At 46.9% G+C, this 23,580-nt stretch overlaps 1 protein-coding gene across 3 annotated transcripts; it reads left to right on the plus strand.

Moving 5' to 3' along the window:
• Nucleotides 1-1,504: 1,504 nt before the first annotated feature.
• Nucleotides 1,505-22,142, plus strand: LOC124296694 (uncharacterized). 3 transcript variants are annotated; one of them, XM_046746946.1, is made up of 8 exons: nt 2,344-2,353; nt 2,434-2,939; nt 3,065-3,295; nt 11,345-11,458; nt 11,570-11,656; nt 17,974-18,177; nt 18,435-18,620; nt 18,726-22,142. In XM_046746946.1, the coding sequence occupies exons 2-8, from the start codon at nt 2,672-2,674 to the stop codon at nt 19,430-19,432; spliced, it is 1,797 nt and encodes a 598-aa protein (XP_046602902.1). In that variant the 5' UTR covers nt 2,344-2,353; nt 2,434-2,671; the 3' UTR covers nt 19,433-22,142. The 3 variants fall into 3 exon arrangements, with proteins under 3 accessions (XP_046602901.1, XP_046602903.1, XP_046602902.1); XM_046746945.1 differs by having other exon boundaries at nt 1,505-2,939; XM_046746947.1 differs by having other exon boundaries at nt 1,505-2,939; nt 11,579-11,656.
• Nucleotides 22,143-23,580: the final 1,438 nt, after the last annotated feature.

The following is a 23,580-nucleotide window of genomic DNA, read 5'->3' on the forward strand; positions in this document are numbered from 1 at the left end:
TTCGTCAAATTACAGTGACGCAAATGCAGTGATGTAAAAGTGGGAAAAGCTTGTCGTCGGTTGAATAACGAGTTTGCGAGGAATCGCGGTAAAACCTTCACCGTACATTCTCGCTGACGGAAAGTCTTGTCGTCATTGGGATTGAAATTTCCTACAGAATTTTAACAGTTCAACGATCTCGACGTTTTAACGCTGTTACACGATCCTTTCGACTCTGATTACGTTCAAAACAACGAGTATCATGGGAGATTTGCTGCAATTTTGAGAAATGAGAATCGGTATCGATCCCGTTCAGCGTCAACGCCAGCTAATATTCTCTGCCGGTAATTACATCATCGGTCGCGTTTCCCTGAATTCTGGAAACCCAATCCGATCCAATAGTTTGACGAAATCGCGTAACATTAAGGTCGTGTCAATGCCTGTGCGGACGAAAGCAACTAGCTCTAGTTACCGTTACTCAACTGTGTAGGTTCGAAATCAACCCCCACCCTCGAACCCCCCAGCCTCTCATCCCCTTGACGGTCCGACCCCCGGCCCCCCCGTCCGCCGACGCGCACCCCTATTTCTCAACGCTAAACGCAACTAGGGTTTCAACTGTCCTTGTTTTCCTTTCTTCGCAGTGTTGTTCCAAGTGGGACGTGAAACAGTTGTCGAACATAAAACGGTACCGAGGGATCAGTGTTAAACGCGTGTAAAAACGAATGCGATAGAAATATTTACTGAAGAAAAACGAGAGTGCAAAAAATTGTCAAAAAGCTCAGATGCGAAGGAAGAGAAAATTCGGTTCCTGACTTGCAAACAAGAGTGCTTCACCCTTCAATTTTTTTATATATATATATATATATATTATATATATATATTTCGTTTTTTTTGTGTCTGAAGTACGAGCATAAACATTATCGCAAAAGAATATCGATCCTTTTGCCAATGAGGATAAAAAATACTGAGTGAAAAAATGACGAGTGTCTGAAAAAACTTCGCTGATTAGGTGCAGTCGTGTACGATCGGTTCATTTCCAGCGCTGTCGGCAAGTTACATGTGAGGAGTGACGAAGAGAGTTCGAAACGTAAATTGTGTCAGTGAAGGATATTTGAGTAAAAAAAAAAAGAACCGATGAAAATCAACGAAACTTTTGCAAAACCAAAGCAAAAACGTGACCGCATAAGTCGTAAAAGTGACGCATCAATGATTTGTCGGAAAAATGCGTCCGAAGCCAGGAATGATCGGACTACCGTAAAAGAGGCAGGAGGCGTGATTCCTTCGAAGTGAGGCATCGTCGTCACCGTCATTATCATCGCCGTGATCGACTGCGTCCGCTAGTTTTGATCGCGGCGACAAGGCGAGCACCACGTGAGGGTGATTTTCCCCGCCCGCGGTATTTTTCCCCTCTGCGTGAAAAAGCAGCCCCGCCAGCGTCGCGGCGCCTATGGTGGTGGCGGTGGTGGGGGTCGGAGGTCGGGGGCCGGGGGCTGGGGGCGGCGGCCTCAAAAATACACCGCAACCACACCGCGCACCTCTACCGCAGAAGCCGCCACTTTCTACCGCCAAACCCAAACGCAACCACCGGCCGCAAGACTTACCCTTATTCTCGTGCTCCGGTTAACTTGGACCCGTGACAACTTCTCAACTCCGGTCACACCGCCGAGGAATTTTGACATTCGCTGAGCAGCCTGGGTGCGTGTAAATTACCTCGAGAGTTTGTGATTTTTTTGATTTTTTTTTCTTTTTTTTTTCATCAATTTCGGTCCCAAATTTTTCACCGCACTTTTACCGATTTTTCATTTTTCCAAACATCGAACCTCCTCAATCACCGGACGACTGGCTCAAACTGTGACAGAGAAAATAGTTGTGGTGATCAGTTTTTTTGCGAGAATACAACACGTTCGATTTGTGGTGCTGCGGCGCGATTTGAGATAGTGTGGATATCGGAAGTTGACTTTTCGCTGTGAACAGAACTCGACGAGACTCGTTACCTCGAAGAGTGCTTTGTGACGTATCGATGCGTAGTTCTGTGACGTAGCCTTAGTTATTAGTTGAGGAAACTGAAAAGTTTCTGCGTCGAATGGGAAGAACGGATCTGGTCGAAGCGGAAGCAGCTCGAGTATAATAAACGAGAGTGCAGAGAGACAAGTGAAGAAGGGGAAAATTCAGCGAAGTAAAAATCGTAAAAAGGGAGATCGGGAAACCTCCTCGATTCCAATAAAACGAATTTTCTCCGCGACTTGGCAGTCAAGTTTTGAAGAATTTGCAAACGGCCGCTCAACTCTGTCTAAGGATAATGAAATAAGGATCAAAGGCTGCCGGAGGAGGAGCAACAGCATCGGTGGCGGCCCCCCGATTCCGCCGTTTCGTTGTACGTACTCTCCGACCCGGGAACAAATCTAATTCCCGAGGGAAGCGATTGATATATTGGTGTTCCGGGACCGATTGAAGGAATCGGCATTTCTCAGGCGCGAATAATCGCCGCCTGGATCCTCGGAGCGATTCAACTGGTTCCGGAATCTTTTTATTACTCTGGTAAGATCGCGTAGTCGGGATTCGTCAAAGCTGCACCGTCGCGTCGTCGGGGAAACGGAATTGAGAAGAACCGTTGAGCCGTAGGTTCGATCCGGGACCGCCGTTCGGACATGAATTAATTTCCGCATCGGGTAATGCACCGCGGTCCGGTCTCATGACGAATCCTTCGCGTGCGGCCGTCCGTTCGGAGGATCGCCCTCTTCGCTTGGAATACAGAGACTCCACAGTGGCTTGCGCGAGCAACAGGGGTCGTCGGCTTCGGGGCTACTCCAGGAAAAGGATGCACCTGGCGAACGACGTCCCTGCCCAGGGGAACCAGGGCGCGAATCACCTCCCGGACTATCCGCCGAGCGCGGATCTCCTCGTCGAGCGGACCCTCGACGGACTGCTCGCCGAGCATCCCGGGGAGTTGATAAGGACCGGTGAGTTTCCCTTCAATAATTATTCTCAAACTCTTGGCAGATTTTTAGCATTAGGGAGGATGCCGGGAGGGCGGGGGCGGGGGAACGAATGAAATTATCTCGAATGCCGTGTGCCCTATGAAAAGGATGTCCCCACGTCGTCTGCACGGTTCTTCCTGGGCACTGGAGGTCCAACAAGACGCTGCCGGTCGCTTTCAAGGTCGTCGCCCTGGGCGAGGTCAACGACGGTACCCTGGTCACCGTCCGGGCCGGAAACGACGAGAACTGCTGCGCCGAGCTGAGGAACTCTACCGCCCTGATGAAGAACCAGGTGGCCAAGTTTAACGACCTAAGGTTCGTCGGGAGGAGCGGAAGAGGTGAGTGCGTGCTGCGATTTGCGATTTGCGATTTGCGATTTGCGATTTGCGGTGAGGAAATTTGGAGGGACGGCCGCGTTTAACGGATGATTCTTTGAAAATCGGCGAGGTGGATCCCGGCCGCGTCTACCGGGGATGAATGATTCAGCGGGTACATTAGGGGGGATCCCAGATGGCCTCATTTCTCTATCGCCCAGTCCTTATTCGGGCTCATTTTTAATTCACTCAACAAATACCGGAGCCCGACCCCCTCCATCCATCCGTCTGTCGGCGGACACAGGATTTTTAATTCCAGACCTTCGTTAATAATTCACGGGCTCCTTTGCTGAAGCGGCGGTGGTTCCGTCCCTCAAGGAAAAAGAAGCCTCTGGGTTAGCGCGTTGCACCTGAATAATACATCGTAATAATCGCCCCCATTACCAGTAGTTAATGCCTAAGGAAAGAAAACTCCTCGGGGCTGAATATCGCCCGCGTTACTTTTCTTTCAGCCAACTCGACACCCCGACGTTTCACTTCAAGGGGCTGCAGACGACCTCCTAATGTCATTTATACCCTCGCGCCGATGGGAAAGCAAACGTTCTCTCGCAATCAGAAGCCAGACACCTTAAATTCGGTTTTTCGGTTCAACTCGGGCAAAAAATGCTAACGTACTGGGGAAAAAGTGCGCAAGTTTGGAAAACCGTTTTCCAGTCAGCAGGTGGAAATTCTTGGCCTAGAATTGTGGAACTGCCGATTGTTATCGTCGAACGATCCATCCGCAAAAAGTTCCGGCGATTTTATAATATTTCCAACAGATTTTCCCATCTTACACTTCGAATTGGTCATTGGCTCGCTTTTCTCCGCGGGAAAATTGAGTGAAATTTCTGACGAGGGTCCCTGCAGAAGCCGCGGATAAATGCTCAGCCAGAGACGGTGGCATTGCTTAACGACGAGGCTGTCGGCTTGTTTATGGTAAATTGGAAAGGGAAATTGCAGTTAGATCGAGGGACGCGATGAACGACGAAAGCCACCCTCTTCGCGGGATTTTGGAGGGGGTGGGTTTTTCAGATTTTTTAACTGTCAACGGTAATGGTTCACGTCTCAGGGACATTTTCCGACCTCTTAGCCCCGGATTGCCAGAATTGCTCGCGTCAAAAGACAAACCCTCTTATATATACAGCTGCTCGGAATCTCACCTCTAAATCGTTCCCAATTCTTATCGCTGACGCTCTCGCCGACGGGTTTCACGCGCCTTTATCCCTCAGTTCGATCCGACTGAAATTTTTCGAGGCTTTTACAAGTTCGACCAGATCCGAGTACGTGTTTTTCTAATTTCACCTATAATTGCGAAATTCAAGCTCTGGCTGCGACGGATCGCTGAATCGCGATTAGATGAGAGCAATAATTTGCTAAATCGCAGTCGAGTTTTTGGACAAACGTAATATTCGAGGATCAAGCTGAAGGGGTAATCTTGAATTTACTATAGTATAAAAAACACATTACTAACTGCCGTATGTGTAACGTATGAAATGTAACTCGTGCAAAGCATCGAAGCGATGGTTGCTATTCAGCTAAATTAACGTGTAAATAGAGTGACAATTTATCGTTGTTTCGAATTTTAAGAGGATAAATTACAGAAATATACCAGGATGCGGAACGATCTCCAGAGATTAGGGTAAGCACACTATATGTACGTATCGGGGGCGATGCTACCGTTTCGGAATTTTTCGCTGCGGGGAATCGAGTATTTGAAATAGGGATTGTTCCGGCGAGTGGCTGAGTCTAAGCGGCTTTGGTTTCCATGGCAATAAGCTCTCATTACTGCATTACTGCCATCTCCTAACTATCAAACAGAGATTGACGGTGTACCGGCTCAAGGCTATAGCCAGACGCGTAAAGTAAGCCGAAATTCGTATACCCGATATCGATCGTGCGTGCGAACTGGATACACTAGGTTTACATTCGTGATTTGTTGATAAAGGGCTTCCGTGCAATAATCACCTCATTACACGTGACACGAAATTATTCGTCCGATCGATAGATTGCGCTTAATAAATTCAGAAAACTGGCTAGATTTATATAATTGAGAATTTCTTTTTCCGAAAGCTCTACCTTATTTCCGGTTCTTTCGTCTTTCCGAAACTGGTCCCGAAGCGCGTCGATTTTTCGCGAAATTGTGAAGGTGCGGGGAGGAGGGGGGCAAAAGGACAAGACAAACAACATAAATTTAAGATTTATTTCACGAATCTGTTTACTTGCAATACGGGAAAAGCTGCTGAGCCTCGGTGAAGTCGGGCTATTTTTCAGACACCTGATCCGTCCATCGTTGTTCACCAAAAATTGTTTACCGTTATTACCCTAATTTTTCGTGGCATTTTTCAGGCGCGTCATGTGATTGTATTTCACTCCTTCGCGAAATTATTACAGCGCGTTTTGGTCATCTGTGATAATAATCCCGGTTTTTATTGAGTGTAATCAACGCGATGGAGAACGATTTGCAAAACTGATACCTGCGCCTGCGTTGCCAATTATCATTCGCTCGCAATATATACATATATTTGTATGTATAAATGAAGTAGCCTTGAAAGCAATAACGAGTGTATCCACAAATGCGAAAAATTCTGCAGCTTTCGTATGTACGTGTACAGATCATATGCCATTTGACCAATCAACTCGCAAACTATTTTAATTGAATCACGAATGGCCCAACGAGCAGAACGTATTATGGGGGAAAAAAAACTGTTCATAAATCCGTGTAACGACAGAAATAACGAAAAAGGGGTGCGGTGATAAAATTTTTGGCATAAAATTTGGAGATAAAAATTTTTTCCAGCAGCACGTTCGATGGAAATGTAAGTTTGCGAGCGCGGAGCCAAAAGTTTGGTCACTCTACGGTAAAAGAAACGACAATGAGCGAAAAAATGTGAAAAAAGTGAGAGAGAGGCGGAGAGGGAGAAACAGATTGTTGTTAATCTGGGGAGTTCCGGGCGCTCTAGAAACGGGAAATATTATCGTAGCAACGCAGGGCGTTATACATCATGCGGCTCTCTCTGCTTTGCGATTCTGCCTCGAACCGTCGAGGATTAGCGTCAACCTCCGACGACTAGGAGGCTGGAGTCGACTCGGTACGTACGTGAGTGAATCCGTGTGCTTCGGCGTTGCGACGTAGTCCAAAACGACGAACGAGTCGCATAAATACAGGAATTACTGATGTTTTATGACGGTTCGCGATTTTCTCTGTTTGTGCGGGCAGCTATGAAAGAGCGCCCATTCGGGAGATTTCACCGACTCCATACACACATACACACACATATATATATATTCATATATATATATATATATATATAGAGGTACACACACGATACCAGTATCGACAATCCCACAGTGTGCACAGAGGTAAACGTACCGGATCGCCAATAATAATAATAACAACAACAATAATAATAGTAATAATAATAATACCGTTCGCCGAAACGCGGAGAAAGAAATCAGGCATGATTCCAGCGGGAAATTAGCGCTGATACGAGTTCGAACTGTATAATACGAGATGAAGGAGTTAAATTTGCGTAAAATTCGTCAAATTTGTAAGAGCATATGTATAATAATGAAAAATAAAACGTTCACCCGCGAATGGGCCTGAATGATTTAATAACTCGAAAGAACTGTCCGCGTTGAGAAGGGTTGACGTACAATCTGTCGCCTTTAAAAAAAACCAGCCCTTTTTATTTTTCCCAACCTCCCGATCTGTCGGTCCGCCGAAACTCTGATACTGTTACCGGGTTCTTGGTGTAGGCGAGCGCTCGAGTGTTGGTAGCAGGTACGATTGGACGTGTGAATTTGCGGGCCAACCTGTGGCTCTGGATGGTAAAGAGAAGGAGAAAAGACGTACAAAAAAAAAAAAATAATTAAAAAATAAACAACACGAAACACCAAAAAAAAAATATGGCAACGACTAACGAGGCGGTCGTTGGGCGGTAAAGCAAATCTGTGCGACGACTCAGCTCCGGTTTTTGTCCCTCCCGTATCTCCTTGGATCAAAGAATACCGGACGTACCGAGAGCAAGGTCTTAATTAAAGTTTCAGGTGACCGGCGCGAGTCGCACGGACTTCGTTAGGTTTGGAAAATTCCCCCCTCTCGTTGCCGTTTGACACCAATTTTGAAGATCAGCGGACGGATCTCACCGTCAAGATAACGACTTGTCGAACCTGAGAGTCTGATTTATCCCGGAGAGGAGGAGGTTCGCCTGCGCTTTTTTCCCCAATTAAAAATTAAAAATATACCGTCCCCTCGGTAAGTCTCTCACGAGGCTGGCACACCTATTTCAGGTAGAATCACGCACAGTTGACTAACTGCGCCGTCGATCTGCCTTGTCGCACGGATTATACATATTTTATTTCTCTTCCATCCGTCCGGCGGCGGCCGTCTTCCGCACCAGAGATTTCGTCTCTGTACTGCATCGGAGGGGCCTCGCCGTGTTGCGAATCCAGGCATTCGCCTCGCGATTTCTCATATTTAACCGACGATAATTTTCGTAATGAATACACTACCGTCTGAACGGATATACGCGTATATTTAGCACAAACGCGCCCCGGTGATTCTACGTTTGATGACCGATCTCGTCCATTTCCTGATTGTCCGAGTGACGTACGTACGTCAATTGGCTCCAATTTCAACGCAGTGGACGACTTACCGCATCGTTGTAAATTTATGTCGGTCCTTTATCCGTGATTACCGTGGCAAGTTAACTATTTAGACAGGTGTAGCCGATTTCGCGTGAGGCAAATTCGGACTGGCGGCTGATCCGATCGCTACGTTGTAGAAATAGCATTACGCAGCTGATGTGGAAAATTCATTTATCGGATCGATTCAACGACGGTTGACGACAAAGTTGAAGACAAAAGTGTGGTATTTCCAATTCGTGTAGAGTAATGTGAAAAGTGTTTGCAGGAAAGTTTCAAAATATTCAATAACCAGACGTACAAGTTCGATTTTTCTACAGTACGAAAATCTTGATTCGAAATGAGAAATAAATAATAACAACGACACGGCTGAATGTTGATAAGCCATCCCCGTTTGTCAAAGTTGCCTCGTGCGGGTCACCCTTAAGCCCTGAAAGAAGAGCCTCGCCGAGTCCACCGCTGATATTTTACTCCCCGCACGGTAAATCTTTTTGAAATATTCCCGCACGCAATCCGGTGTACCTGTCCCTCAACAGCGATTCGGGTAGTCAAAACGTCAGAATCTTAAAACACTGCAAACACCCTGAAATAACACTGGAGTGGCAAACAGAGGTTGAACCCCGCCATTCCGCGCCTCCTTTTGCTCGGGTGGCAAACAGGGGAGTTTTTAACACTGTATGATCCCTGAGTAAACTTGGGGTGAATATGAAATCGTTAAAAACCTGAATGCCGATGTTTTTGTGAACCGTCCTCGCCCGAGGCGCGTGTAAGATGCCCGCAGTAATTATTCAAATTTTGATCCTCGAATTTGGCGATGAGGAATAAAATGTCACTCGGTCGACGCCGCAAAGCTGCTGTCGAAACGCGATTCACTTTCCAACCTCGTGATGAAAGTGTCGAGGATACGATCGGTGCGGAGAAATAGAAAAATAATAAAACAAAAGGAAGACAAGAAGAAGAGTCTAGACAGTGGAGGGATGATACAACTACCGAATTGGTATAAGCAGACAGAATCGATGCGGTCTTCTCGAGGGGCACTGTATTCGCCACATAGTAAACGAGCTTTCTTGGAATCCCTCCAGAATGAGAGAAACTCTCGTGTTCTTTTCTTTATCTCTTTTATGGCGACGTCAACAACTTTACGATTCCGTTAACGTCTGCTCGCATAATTTTTTTTCACTACAGGCATACCGAATCTACCTATGTATCCAAATTTCAGCCATTCTCTCGACGAATTCTCCGGCTTCCCCGGCGTTTAGGCCTGTCGCGAAATCCTAACAAGGCGAAAGTTTATTGCTGTGGTCCCGTAGGTGAGGGATGAGAAGCGGTTTCGAGGGTTGCCAAACGTCGAGGGGGCGTAGGTGAAGGGTAAGGGCGGAGGGCGGAGGGCGGAGAGGCGGCATTTTGGGGTGTTTATGAGGCATTATGTGTAACACGCTGGAAGAACGACTCCCCCGCAATTTTGGTGCTTGTGATACAGTTAGCGAAGGCGCGCGCGTGTAAGCCTGAACCGTCGGTGGTGTTAAATCGGAAGAAAAAAAATATTAATTAACGTCTACGAAACAGCAGATTCCTCGCTGGTGGAATTTCAGTTGGTGTAAATTCTCGTTCAGCGCGTAGATAATGCATTCGGGCATATTTGTCTATCGGTAATTGCATCTTCGGTAATCTGTGTATGTAACACACGCAAATCTGTTATACTCGCCTTTCACATTCCGCGAGCCGGTCTTAAAAATTTTTATAACACGTAGTACTCGTTCAAGGTAGAATCTTCGTGTGAAAATTCCGTTTGAAAAATTACACGGGTGTTTTTGCGAAAGATTCGTAATTAGGAATTTAGGCGATCCGTTGGTCGTTGGAATTGTTCAAAGGAATTTTCAGATACCCGATCGAAGAAAAGCTCCGATCGCAATCATCCGCGCAGCGATGCGAATGATCTTTCAGCGATACTCGGCAGCTCGACTCTCGACTGCTTACCGAAAAATGTTCTTACGGAAGAAGTTCTTTCGCAGGAAGTGTGAGAAAAATATGAGCTGTGGCGGGGGGTGACAAAAGTAGTGACAAAGCGGTCGCTGACGTAACCTACTCGTCGCCTGCGATCCTCCCGCTTCCGTTATCTCTTATCTCGTTTTTCTATCCCTCAGTCATTCCGCCCTAGGCGGTGTTTTGTTTTCGCTGCTCACTGCGTGAGGAAATTCGCGAGTTCCCCGTTTCGCTGGATATTTTCCGTGGCTCGACGGAGCGGCGACAAAGCTGTTAAATGTCGTGGTTCACCGTGAAAATTCTCCGCCACCCTGGCATTCGCCGTAAAATAAAACTGCTCAGTTTCTCTCCGCGAGCTAACCGACGCCGTTGTGCGACGTTGATGCCCGCAAGATAGTCCGTAAGTTGGGCTGAAGCTAAGAAATTTTAAAGGCCCGAATTCGACGAGGCGTTGAGGTCAGTCGACCAATTAGAATTGAATAATTCGCGAAGAGTGCGATTATATGCAGCTATCCGGGATGAAGAACGGAGGGAGAGGGATACGAAGGTGAATTCCAAACGGAGTCGTAACTCAACCGCGGAAAGAATTAAAAAGCATAAAAATGCGGCGAACGCAAAAGTTCGGTTTCTCGGATAGCCCGCAAGCCGGGGGTGCAAGTTCGCGGTGGGTCGCGTTATTCTGCCGTGTTCCACGTGCCTGTTTCTCTCTATTATTCAAATCCAATCCACGTGGCCGCAAAGTGCTTATTCCCATTTCCCCCAGCCCCAGCCTCACTTTCCAATCTTTTTATCACCAGAAAGTGATGAATTTTAGATCCTAACCGTCACTCGCCGCTAACCGCGGTCGCTTCAAACTCAAATAAGACTCTGATTGTCCGCATGCAGTTGCAGCAGTGGTTATGAATTCCAAAGAACTTATAGTGACCCGCGAGAAAAGAAGAAGAGGTAAATAAAAAATAATAGCAACAACGAGGAATTCAAAATGTACATTATATTTTTACTTCAATCTTAAAAAATTTCCACTTAATTCCTCAACACGATTATGGGTAATCTGAGTGTGGGATAAAGACCATGACGAAATGTATAACAGCTCGTGGTGAATTTGGTGGATCGGTTCTGTCACCGCTTCGAACGGTTACAGGATGTGCAGAGGCAGTAACGCGCTGCACTGTGCCACGTTTACTGGAAACAAAACATAAATGTGCCGGAAGTAAGGGGTAGTCGGATGGCGCCGCAGTGTCGGGAGGGGCGTGCGGGGAAAACCGACGGGAATATGCTAATGCCGTAAACATACGTACTTATGGACCGGGTTTGGCGTGTCCGGCACCCCAGCACCCGGTTCTGGACGACATCGACCACCTCTGGTCCTCCGCGAGGTGTTGAAAGGCGTAATTTTTCACGTTTCAGGAAAGAGTTTTACTCTGACGATAATGCTGCAGACGTCGCCGCCGCAGGTGGCAACCTTGTCGAAGGCCATAAAGGTCACAGTCGACGGTCCCAGGGAGCCCAGGTCGAAAACAAGTGAGTACCTACGAAATTTATCTTGGATTCGTGTTGTTCGAGTCGACGAACACGGACGAACGGACGGTGCCGTCTTCATAAACGAGGAATTCACGCAGTGTCCTGTTTCAGGACATCAAGCTTTTCATCCTTATCACTTTGGGCCGCGTACCTTCACTTTCGCACATCCTCAGGATCATCTGGGATTCAAATTGACCGGTGAGTCGTCAGCGTTCCGTTTCTTTTTTTCTTGTTCTTTTTTTTTCTTTATCGATACTTCAACCCCCGTGTATTGACACGTCACGCGAAATCCCCTCGTGGAAATGATCGAGTCCGTAAAATACCGAATGCAGGAAAGTTATACCATCCCGAGCGAGTGACTGGTAAACGAGTTCTTGCAAGGCTGCATGGGATTCGTTGATAACTAAGTTTACAGCCCTTGCGAGAGCGACGCTCCGGTAGTCTTCGTCGCGAGAAGGGTGTCAAAATTGAGCGGCACCGGTTGCTGCGAAGTCAAAATTGAGTTTTGACTTCGAGTCTAAGTAGAGGAGAGTCTGATTAAGTCGGGCTCTTTGCCGTTCGGGGGTTAGGGTGGGAGGGGTTCTTCTCTAACTGGAGAACTTTGTCTTTTCAATTCCTGTCTGCAGAGCAGCTGTATATTATAAGCTCGGTGCGACTTTCCTCGGTACCTTCGATTATAATTTGCCAACAGTTTTGCCTTCGCATAGTCTCGCGGAAAGGCTCCCGTCTGTTCATCAAACAAATTATGAAATTCACTTGAGCAGCGACGTGAAATTTTTTGCCTCCATGCCAGAAATTAATTTTCCCGCATCGCATTTCGTCTGAAAAAACAAAGACAAACGAGTTTCGTTCAGCCATACCGCGTTTACCGATTCTAGAGCGGTATTTCGTTCTTCGTTGAAATTCGGCCAGAACTCGAAATTTTGACGAAACCGGCCTCGGTGAGTGGAAGTGATATTGGTGCACCGACAGTGTATTGTTTCGGCATGATAAGCGGCTTAACACACCCTCTGTTCAGCGACCCAGCTTCCCGCGCCCACCACACCACCCCAGTACCACCACCACCACTACGAATTCAGTCCCGCGGACGAGCCCGCAGTCGCGATCAAAATCGTAACGACAATGAAAGCTGGCCGAGCTCGCTGGGTCGTGGAGCCAAATTTTTGCCGGATTTTATGGCGCTGTTATATAAGCCGTAACGGTGCGTCCAAAAATCAATTTTCATAAGGGGGATGTAAACTCGAGAGCAGAAGAAACGCTTGATAAGATCGTCGCAAATTTGTCATTCGTTGAAGCGATATCTGCGCACTCTTTGTCCACAACTTGGCGACGGCTGATACGAGTCCGCGAATCATGATGTGCAAATTTTTCTCTCAGTGCAGGTGTAACGTGACGATGCCTCCAAGAGTGAGTCGGAGTCTGTGTAAGAGGAGACGTTGGAAGAGAGGCGGTGTAGGGTTTCGAAATTCAAACTTTCCGCGTTACCCGACGAACCCCTTCGGTCATTTAGTTCGGCGGATAAAACACAGGTTGCGCCGCCGTCCGCTCCTCTTCCGAGCGGTCAGCACCCACTCCGTCCACCCCGTCCAGCCCAACCCCCGACCCCCAACCCCCAACCCCCGGGGCGAACCACCCGCCTCGCGATCCGAAGCCCGAGCCATCCTCGCGTGCGATCCCAAGAGGGTATCATCGGTGTAGTAAGGGTGTGTTTCAAGGGGTGGTTTATTAGATCCCGGCGCCAAGGGTTGATAAAGGAGACCCAAGCAGGGGTTGTTAAGGTGTCCATTGAGGTGTAACTAGGGGCTTGTTATTAAATTTCGTTCGGCCCACCTCAGCGCCAGAAGGGACGAGTTTCACGGGTTTTCATAAATGCTAAGAATATGGCTGATCGCTACCTTAGCGTCGGTCGTGCATAGCCTCGCGCGAGTTCGTTTATTCATTCGTTGCCCCCCTGTTACTTCGAAGCGATGCCCGATCGATGTGCGCTCTGAGAAAAGAAGAATTTTTTAGCATCTTTCATTCGCACAGTTTCTTGTCAAAGTAATTTTCTTCTCTCAGAATGGTTAAGCTCCTTCTTTCATGTTTGTGAATTTTTTTCCCTCTTCTTCACTTCGCGCAGAGTCGGTATATTCATTTCTCGAGTGCTCCCGTATACTATTTTTTTTCTTTATTTTTTAATGTTCATAATTCATCCCGCTTGGGTTTACTTCGTAAAGAGAAATTCCGGTTGTTATTCTTGAATGTAAAAATTTTCCCAAATTAGCAGGCGCTCTTGGAGTCATGTAAAGCCTTTCCTACGTGCCTTCCTCTCTCTCTCTCTCTACCCGTACGTTTAGTCGCCAATTTAAAATCCAGGAGTAAAAACGCCCCAATCAAGGTCTCTCGGCGTCTTGCTAAGGGGATGAAAAATCCGGAAGAGAGGTTTAAGTTAACAAGAGTCCCCGTTGGCCGCCGCCCTTCGCTGCCCTCCGTCACCCTCAGCCTCCCGTGTCAATTAACCGCCTCCAGGGGCGGAAAAATCGCAACCCCTGTTTCAATAAGGTGGCCTTTACCTCATTTGGGGGAGATTGTTAGGAGCGCGTTTAAAACTGTCGACTCCGGGCTGGCTCGGATCGCTTTGCAATAAATTTACGCTCTTAAAGCCGAACCTTTCATGTTTTTATTTCCTCCTCTTGAGATTGGTACCGTAGTGCGGACTTGGTTTCCGAGCAGCTTGACGATTCTTGAGAAATAAACACCCGTCATGCGCTGCAGCCGCACAATTGCAGGCATCGGGCACACAACCCAAACCTGGACTATTCCTTCCGCTGTAAAGTAGATTTAATTAAAAGTCCTCCGCGTCTTGTTTCCGTACGAAAATCCCCTTTGAAAATAAACACTTTCTAAGGATCCGGGGATTCTTAGCGCGTATCCGTGGAAGAACTCGGGGCTGATCTCGGCAGGGAAGCGTCGCGCCGTATCAAGGGTTGTCCACTTCTCGTTCGGCGGCAACCTTTGCGTAGAAACTCTGTCTCGAATTTCGGAAAGGAGAGACACAGGGGTTGCCTATATCTACGCCCTTTCGTTTCATTCTTTACATTTCGTTTCCTCGGTTTAATCAGGTCTGCGTGGCATCTCCGAGCGAGGGTTGTTTACTCCCGCGGTAACAATCACGGGTATCCTTTATATCCCGAGATCGGACGGATTCCCCCGCACGCCTCTCTTCTAGGCGCAATCGTTACAACACTCATCGATCCGCGCAACGGATCCACAATTACTCTCGTTCCGTTTCAGCGATATACACTTTCTTCCGCGAAGACGGGCGTCTACCGTAAAAGGGTTGAAAGAAAACCGCGAGCCACGTGACCCGAGGCGAGTCACGTACTATTCCATTTCCTGAAATTTCTACTGGTGACACTTACTGGTGCAGGAGGAGGGACCTTTTGGGGTGGCATTTTAGGGGTTGCTACGCTGCGATAATGAGAACAGGAGCAGCCGGGTGAGTCAGGTTGGGCTTGGTTCGAGTAAAGACTCCCTTCGCACACCCTCGCACACCCCGTTCACCAACCTCGACACCACACCCCCATAACTAGCGGAAGAACGCGCGAGTACCGAGCCGAGGAAAGAGCAAGGCTCCTCTCGTTGCGCAAGGGTTAGCACCTTGAGAAGGGCGTTTTAGGCGCCTGTTTTGCATAGATTTAAATAGATAAGAAGAGAGGAGGGGTAGAAGAGAGTGCGAGATAGACGGAGAGAAAGAGAGAGAGGGACCGAGTGGCGAGGAAAATACGAGAATTAATTTATTATGTGTTTTAGGATTCGGGACTTTAAGAGATCCCTGGATTTACAGTTCAGTTTGGGTTTAGGTTTTCGTGGGGTCCGCCCGTCGGAGTTTCACTTAATACCTCTTTAAGGCCATCCGAGTAAAGCACGGGAAGTCTTAGGCTCGGATCTTGTTTACTCAGCGAGGATTTTCGATAATTCATTATGGTTTCAAGGAGTTTAATTAAAAAAGCCTTCCACCTTCTGCAAACACGCGGTTCCTTTGTTTTCCTCGATCAGGCTATCCCTTGAACACTCACTCGACGAGAGTCGAGTTTAAATCTCAAACGATAATAAGACTTTCCACATGTTGCATCGAATTCATTCATATTTTTGGTATTTTCGAAAAGAATTATACAGCAATTCGATCAGTCTTGAAAGGTATTTTTATGAATCAGTAATTTATACACGCGAAATTTAAGTACAGCTTCATATCAGAAATCATACTTGAATACAGTTCGATTGTTTGAGAATAGTAACGAAGTCATCGAAATTAATTTCTACAGATGTTTCTAAGATTAGACTTTCCTTACAATCATACGATCGGTGTGATTTCGAATGCCGATTCCTCAACTCTTTCGCAGATATTCAAGCTGAACGCATTTGATCTAGGCTGAGAGTAGGTTGAGAGCTCTTCTGACCACCGGCTGATTAGCTCAAGATGAATTTGGTAGCACGTATAAGGGTTGCTCCATGCACGTTCGAAGGATGATAGTTTATAATACGTCATCCCTTAAAAGGGACGTCATCCCTTGCTAGAATAGCTTAGAGTATAGCTACCGAAGGAAACTACCCATGGGGTCGTAACGCTTAAGCTTAGCATTTCTCACCCTTTAAAGGGTAGCGCGTCGGCTCTGCTGCTTCGTCTCCGTCTTCGTCGCCGTTCTCTCCTTGCGCGAACCCTTTTCCCCACACCCCTCATTAGTCTTCATTTGTTTTCGGAATTATCGCCCCCGCCCCTGTTCACCCGGTTCAAGGCGAAAGGGTGGGCTTTCAAGTTTATTAAATTGAAAATATGTTACGGGTAGTTTGGGTTAGCTGGTGTGGCACGAGCCGCGCAGGGGTGAAACTTCCGAGGGTGCAAATTTGAAGTTCAAGTGCCGGTTTGCCGTAGGAATTTTGCGCTTCGGTTTCAATGTACAGCGGAATTGTAAATCCAGGAATACTCAAAATTTTCCCCGCACGATCCCAACCCCGAGAAACTCCGATAACACCTCTCGGCGGACCGGTATATTTGAAACGTTTTTCATCTCAGAATTAAATTTCACCGAAAGACTTGATCGCTCACCACTGCCCGACCATATCACCGGTCGCTCTACTTGGAGGCGTTCGTTAACCGGATATTCCGTTTCACTCGACGCGGTAAACAAAGCGTGCAGCAGAGCAGCTCGTGAATTTTCCAGTAGATCAAACAGCGCGGGCAGCGCAACCGAGATAGATTACAAAATCAGACAAAATAATCGAACGAGAATTAATTAATTCACTACTTTCCGACCGCACGCGAATTTCCATTAATCCGCTGGTCGCTTACACTCACAGTCCGTGCGTATGTACCGCGTTTCTCACACCGTCGAGTCAGACACTCGATCGTATACGTGTAACACATCTACACGCGAGTAAAGGAGGGAACGGGGACTCGCTGCTGGATGGGCGCATGCATGGCACAACGAGCGAAGGCTCTTTGCTTTGTAAGCTCCAGTCCGAAGCTTTTCAAGTCGCAGGCTCTTATCGTTTTCTTAATCCTCTCATAAAGTCCCGGGTAGGTATTGTATAGCTGTACACAGGTACGAACATCGCACCGGTGGTAGTACGCTAGATAACAGTGTCCTCTCTGTTTTCCGAGCTTAAAGAGAGCTTAAAAAGTTCCCCTCCGTCTCCCCCTCCTCCCTACTCATCGCTCCCGCCAGAGCTTTTTCCCCCCACTCGAGGGGCGCGCATTTGCGGGCAACCAATCCGGCCAGCCGCAAGCGCCACAGGTCACGCCCAGGAGCCAGTAGCTCGGTATGTATCCCTACCACCGACTTCCCCTCCGTTTCCCGCTCCCGTTTAACTTCAAGAGTAGAGATGCTTGCAGCTAGCTTTGAGGGGAACATTTTTTTTAAATCCTTCTGCTGCGCACAGATGACGGAGTAATCTAAGAAGATTTTTTGAAATGAACTCCGTGTCGATATCCCGCTTCTCGCGATGACGAATGCTCAAATTGGAGCGATAGCAGCGGATAAAAAATAATGGCAATCCATCAAAAGTTTGTTTTGTGAAATCTTAGCTGACGCCAGGTGTAAAGGAGAAACGGGAAAAGAGTCTTCTTCACTTTATGGAATTCAATTACCATTTGGCAGATTTTTTCGCGAATAATCTACCCGAGCTTGCGGCTTTAACTAATCAGTAGGTATATATATCTAGAACCAGGAACCGGTATAGTTGAATTCTACAGAAAACATTCCCTTCGATAGTTTTTCTCTAGTAGATAATTGAGCACTTTAGATAACAACGATTGAGGAACTAAATGCGGTGATGCATAAACGACACACTGTTGGATCGGTCATTATTTGAAAAATACCTTTATGCATCTTCGGTTAGGACTTTTCTCGAAACTTAATGCCGTGGGGAAAGGGATGCTAGTTGCAGTTGATATCGAACGCCGCGACGAATACCCGAAGCTTTCAACGTGGGCGGACATTACGCTAAGTAACCTGGTATTTTATTTGATCTCTCAGGACTGCCACACCTGGGCCTGGAGGGAGTCGGAGCTGGGGGCGGATGGGGAGGTTTGCCCCGCGGCGGTCTCCCCCCGCACTGTCTTCCGCCGCCGCCGCCGGGCCACCACTCGCATTCCCACCCCCCGCCAGGAGGTGCCTCAGCGTTCAACCCGTTCCAGCACGCTATTGAGCAGCGCTCGCCAAGAGTGCCCGCTACCACCGGTAAGGAACTTCCCGGTAACAGGAAGCTCGACGCATCTTACAATTAGCCCAAGTTCCGACTTGGCCTGAGATCAAAGACCAGGGAAATGGTTTTCGCTGAACCGCGTTCAATGCACCTGCTCATCTTCCCTTTCCTTTTTCAACGGGCTTCTTCTCAATGTCGAGCGAGGTAGCCGCTGCCGCCGCCGCCGCTGCTGCTGCTGCTGCCTAACGAGCCTTACCGCCCCGACGTCATGTGCCGACTGTTTACTTTGCAGAATCTTCGCGTGGAGATCTTGGTCCCATAACCGTTTCTGTGAGGGATGTTAGCCCCACAGCATCCCCTGGAAACGGGCCAGGACTGCTAACCACCGCTGCTGTCGCCGCTCCAACCCCGCCAGCTGAGCCAACAAATGCTACGTCAAGCCCGTCGACCCACCACCCGCCTCATCATCATTTCCAAGGTATTATCCCCCTCGAGTTATCAGGCGCACGTCACCTGGTCCGCGGTTAACGCGTCTTCTTCGACTACGCACCAGATCGATTGATCCCAATTTCCACGGTTCCAGGCCTTCATCCGGCGCTTCTTGGTCCACACAACCCGCTCTTTAGCTCGATATTCGCACCTCTGGTCCCGCATCAGTCGCATTGGCTGTTTAACCAGTTGTATCAGTCGCAGCCGGAGTGGCACGCGCTGGCTTTGCACATGGCGCATCAGCGCCTTCAGATGCCGGACATCCGGCCTGGCCAGCTGCGGAAACGCCGTGGATCCAGCGGCAGCCCCGACGGAAGTTCGAAGGACGATCCTCAGCGGGAGGAGGAGGTTCTGGAGGACAGGGACGGGGACGTCGAGGAGAGGGAGAGGTCTCGGGACACCGACAGTCCCGAGGGTAGCATCGAGGTGGACGACGAGTCCGACCGCAGGCTAGAAGGGGCGAGCAGGATCCCCATCGGACGGAAGCGGGACCGCACGAGAAGCGAGGACTCCTCGGAAGAGTTGACCATCTGCATCCAGACGAACGTCAACAATTTCAAGGAGGATTTGAGCGTCGCCAGCGACCTGGACAACAGGACAGATCTGACGATAAAAATACGACTCGAGGAAACCGTCGACTTGAGCACCAAGAGCAATCACGACAAGGAGAACAGGGAGGAAGACTTGAGCAAGGGTCAGGATCTGACCACACGGAGAAAGGAGGAGGACGTGGCCACTAGGGAGCCAAAGAGATCCAGGCGGGAGAACACGCCACCCAGGCAAGTCTGGAGGCCCTACTAGGCCATGACTGACAAAACGGAAACGGAATCTTAGCGTAAGAAGTTAAGAACCGTCGGTGGACACCGTTCGCGACGAAAACCACGGGTTTTCAAAATCAGCCATCCGAGGTTAGACCTCGACGTAGGCTCGTGGCGCGCAGTGATGTTTACATCTCAGTGGGCAGTTGAGTTTCCCCGCAACTAGTCGGCGACTGAGGTGACCCGGGGTGGCCGTCGTGGTCGACGTGGTCGAAGCGGCCGAGACGCAGGGGCGGAGGGCGGATCAGCCTCGAGTACCGTTGGGATCCAGGAGAACGTTTTCGCGACAACGAAGATGCCAAGCGATGCTCCCGGTGTGTTTCCGATTCTCGGTCGCTTCGATGCGTCCGCAAGTCAGCAAGTCTTTGTGGAACAGTCAGAAGATCGAGATGGTTACTCGTTGATGGTTCGTTGTTTTTATTTTTTTGTTTTCTTGATGCTTGGAGACCGTGGTGGAAATATTATCATGAAAGAATTCTTAACGATTCATGGACTAACCAGGGTTAACGTCTGTTCAACTTGTATATATAATAATGACGTCCTAAATTGAGTATAAGAAAATTATAAGCAACATTGTCGTTCTCGTTGAACGAGTCCTGGCGGTCCTGCTCTCGTGATTATCACCGTTTCAATGAGAATTCGTGCGGTGATTCATGAGGAGACTTTACGTCAGTGGTAAATTTTTGACGATGGCATATGTATCCGTAATGTGATCGTGTGTACTGCATCGTTGGGAGATTACAATATCTCTGGTGATGGTGAAAATTCAAATTCCTTCCAAATCTTGTTTTCTAGTTGTTATTTATTGACGATTAAAGCTCTAACATTATGAAAGATTCTTCGACTTGAATCGGATTTGACAAGGTTGCGGATTATTAAACATGCCGTTGCTACGAGCTCTCTTTAACTGCTGTAACTCGAAAATCAAGGTATAATGTTTACTTGAAATCATGTTGATAGGAAATAAACATGTAACCAGTTTAGAATGAACCCGAATAATCACTCAGGCAATAACGTTCATCATACGAACAATTGAATACAACAAAATTCGAATTGGACATCGAGCCCGTTCAAAATGTATGATTGTTTCTTGTGGTTTCATTCTGACGACGTTTCCAAAATAAAATTCGTCCATGATAAGCGATATTTCATAAAATCGTTTCGTGTCTATCGAAAAGTACAACTTGTCTAACGAGCAAATGACAGCTAGAAATTCAAGATTACAGTTCTCATTTGAAAATCATCTAACAAATAAAATGCATCGTCGAAGGTACTGAATCTCCGTTACTCGCAGATGTGTCTGGGCAAGTCGTTGCGACGGGTAATTCATTATTAAACATAGGTAAATAATGTTGTAACTTTCGCCAACTTGTGTCACGGTCGCGGTTGCCGAGAGACGACGGATTACAGAAGAAAGAAAGGAAGACATTGGTCGGCGTGCAATTGGTTGATAATTAACCTGCCCACTTAATTGTCTGTATCGATTTTCATTAGTGACGATGAATCTAGTGCAATACCATCTAATTTGTTCACGTTAATTGAAAAATTTCACGACCCTGTAAATCAGCCAGACATACCATATAGCAAAGTCTTAAACCATGGACGTAATCATCGTTCACTCATACGTGCATCGGTTGCAGACGAAGATAATACGACTCAGATGGTTCTCGATTTATGACAGGATCCAGTCACCCGATTTCAAATTCCTGTCTCACAGATCATGAAATCATTTTCTGCCTATTGTCTGTCCCGTCAATCGATCGACAGTATCTGCATGTTTGGTTTATTGAGACAGCAGCCCCCATGGAAAAAGGATGCCAAAAACGCGAAGCATCAGAGCAACGAATTAAGAAAACGCGAAACTTTCACTTCAGTTACTAACTGCGGAAAGTGCGATGGGTGCGTAGCTCAAAGCTGTAATCGATGACAGATCTATAAAGACGACAATCCGGGCGAATAAATTGCTGCAGGGCTGCAACAAAGGGCTTTTTGAGGATCACGCGTCACTGATTAACATCGAAGGTTTTATTGAAGATATCTCGAATGAGGTTTAATTTTAATCCCGCTATTTAATATCGATGTAAATATCTTAGCCTTATCCCTTACACCTGCTAAAATTCGAAAATGAATATATGATACGACGTATGTAATGTATAGCTTAGGTATGTAAAATGTAAGAGAATGTAATTAAGAGAAAAATATCTCGGGACAAATCTTGAGATCGGACAATTTGCCAATATATTATTTTTAACCGTTCGTTTAGCCGATGATCCGAGTGGATGGCGTGTCGAATTCGTTCTAACAAACGTCCAGGCAGTTTTAATTTCGACATTTTCGTTGGAATATTCAAAGATCGTCTCGTCAGGCGATTCGACTTCACACGAAAAAGAACCTCATCTTTAATTTAATATCGAAATTCAGTAAGTATTTCGCTATTTGTCCTCATATCTGTTACTTCTTCCCTTCACGCCTTCCTTTCGTCCCCTCACCTCGCGTATATATATATATATACATATATATATAAGATTGAAATCATCAACCGTTCGGAATGTGTTATGAAATAAATATCATTTGTTCTATTAAACTAAAGTCGTATTATCTCCTGGTCATTAATTGCATGCGGACTAATCAGAAGTTCCACTATGGTAAGTAGGTGTATTTTATTCTGATTGTTGTTTATTGTGAAGATGGAAATTTTATATTGTGACGAGATTTGTTTATTGGATCTTATTGTTAGACAAATCCCGTTCAAGTACATGAAAACAGAGTATTGATGAAGTAGTGGCGGAATGAAGAAGCCGAGGTTCCAATACAATCACTTCATTGTGATACAACACGATCAAGAATGTATTTATTAATATTCGGTATCAGATACCGCAGATAGTGCAATGAATATACATACCTATGTACCATATGGATGAAAAATGGAATAGTGGATTTTTCCGTTAAACGCGATCGCCGCTCGATTCGAGAATACAGCGTTTTGACGAATCGAAACAAAATCATTGGAGCTGTAAGCGCGTGATATGATAGAGGAAATGCCATGACTTGAAGAGTCCTAATTGCGTGACTAAAACGCATTAAATTCGCAGTGACGTATTCGGAAAACTAGCCTGGGAGCCGGGTATTGGCCTCTGGTCGGCGTATCACAACAAACTACCCCAATGACGAGATGATTAAAATTTCACGGGAAGCTGCTCCGGCCGTTCGCTGCACCGAAAACCCCCTACGATTCCGCGTTAGTGACGAGGTTCGTGGCTCGTGTGAGAGCCAAAAGGGAGAATGATTGGTACGCGACCACAACCACCCCCGTTTTTAATACACCCGCACCTGCATAGGTATACATTATAGTTGGTCCAACCTCCCCCCCTCTCCCCTCCTTGATTTCAATGGTTCAGCCCTGGGTCGCCGGTGTTCCCCGACAGTATCTATCGGTTGTCCATCGAACCGTGGAACTATGGATCCGCGCGCCATCCGATCTCGTCAATGTCACGACGAGCAGATTGATTCATCGATTGAATATCAACTCGGCGAGAGCTGCTAAAATAGACGGTAAAAAGTAGGCGCCGGACGAAGCTGACCGATCGTTCATTCGCTGTGCCGCACAGGCACGGGCCGGAAATGCGGTGCGCGGTGATTCCCAGAGAAATTGATGTTCGGGAAAATTATTTCGGCGTAATTCGAAAACGGCAAAATCGATTTACGTATGTTTTTCACATCTTTTTTTTATCCCTCCTGACTAAGTGGTTTCAAATTACTAGGCTATAGTGTGCAGAGAGCAGAGAGAAATGATGAAATTCAAACTGTTTCAACTGTTTATTGATATGCGTGAAAAATCTTTTCACCACACTGGAACTACGTAGTTAGAAGTCTGTTCAATTATCATACTAATTGTCAAACTTTCAACGAATTTCTATATTCGATATTTTACGTTGGGTTTGAAGGACTGGACAAATCCAAAAATATTTGAAACCATTCAAATAATTTTAATACGGAACGCAGGTCTCGATGATATTTTTCATGTGTTTATTACAAAGTAATAGTATGTATTTTTTATATTAACAGTTTCGAGCAATATTATTAGAATGAATTTTCGATATTTTCGTGACAGTAATTGAAACACAGAAAACC

This window comes from Neodiprion virginianus, chromosome 1 (genome assembly GCF_021901495.1).
Source record: "Neodiprion virginianus isolate iyNeoVirg1 chromosome 1, iyNeoVirg1.1, whole genome shotgun sequence".
NCBI classification, from domain to species: Eukaryota; Metazoa; Arthropoda; class Insecta; order Hymenoptera; family Diprionidae; genus Neodiprion; species Neodiprion virginianus.

Bases quoted from the DNA above. Each gene is read 5' to 3' on its own strand.
- LOC124296694 (XM_046746945.1), top strand. From the start codon at position 2,672: ATGACGAATCCTTCGCGTGCGGCCGTCCGTTCGGAGGATCGCCCTCTT. The intron at 11,459-11,569 runs GTGAGTACCTAC...GTCCTGTTTCAG, and splicing joins GGAGCCCAGGTCGAAAACAA to GACATCAAGCTTTTCATCCT. The intron at 18,621-18,725 runs GTATTATCCCCC...CCACGGTTCCAG, and splicing joins GCCTCATCATCATTTCCAAG to GCCTTCATCCGGCGCTTCTT.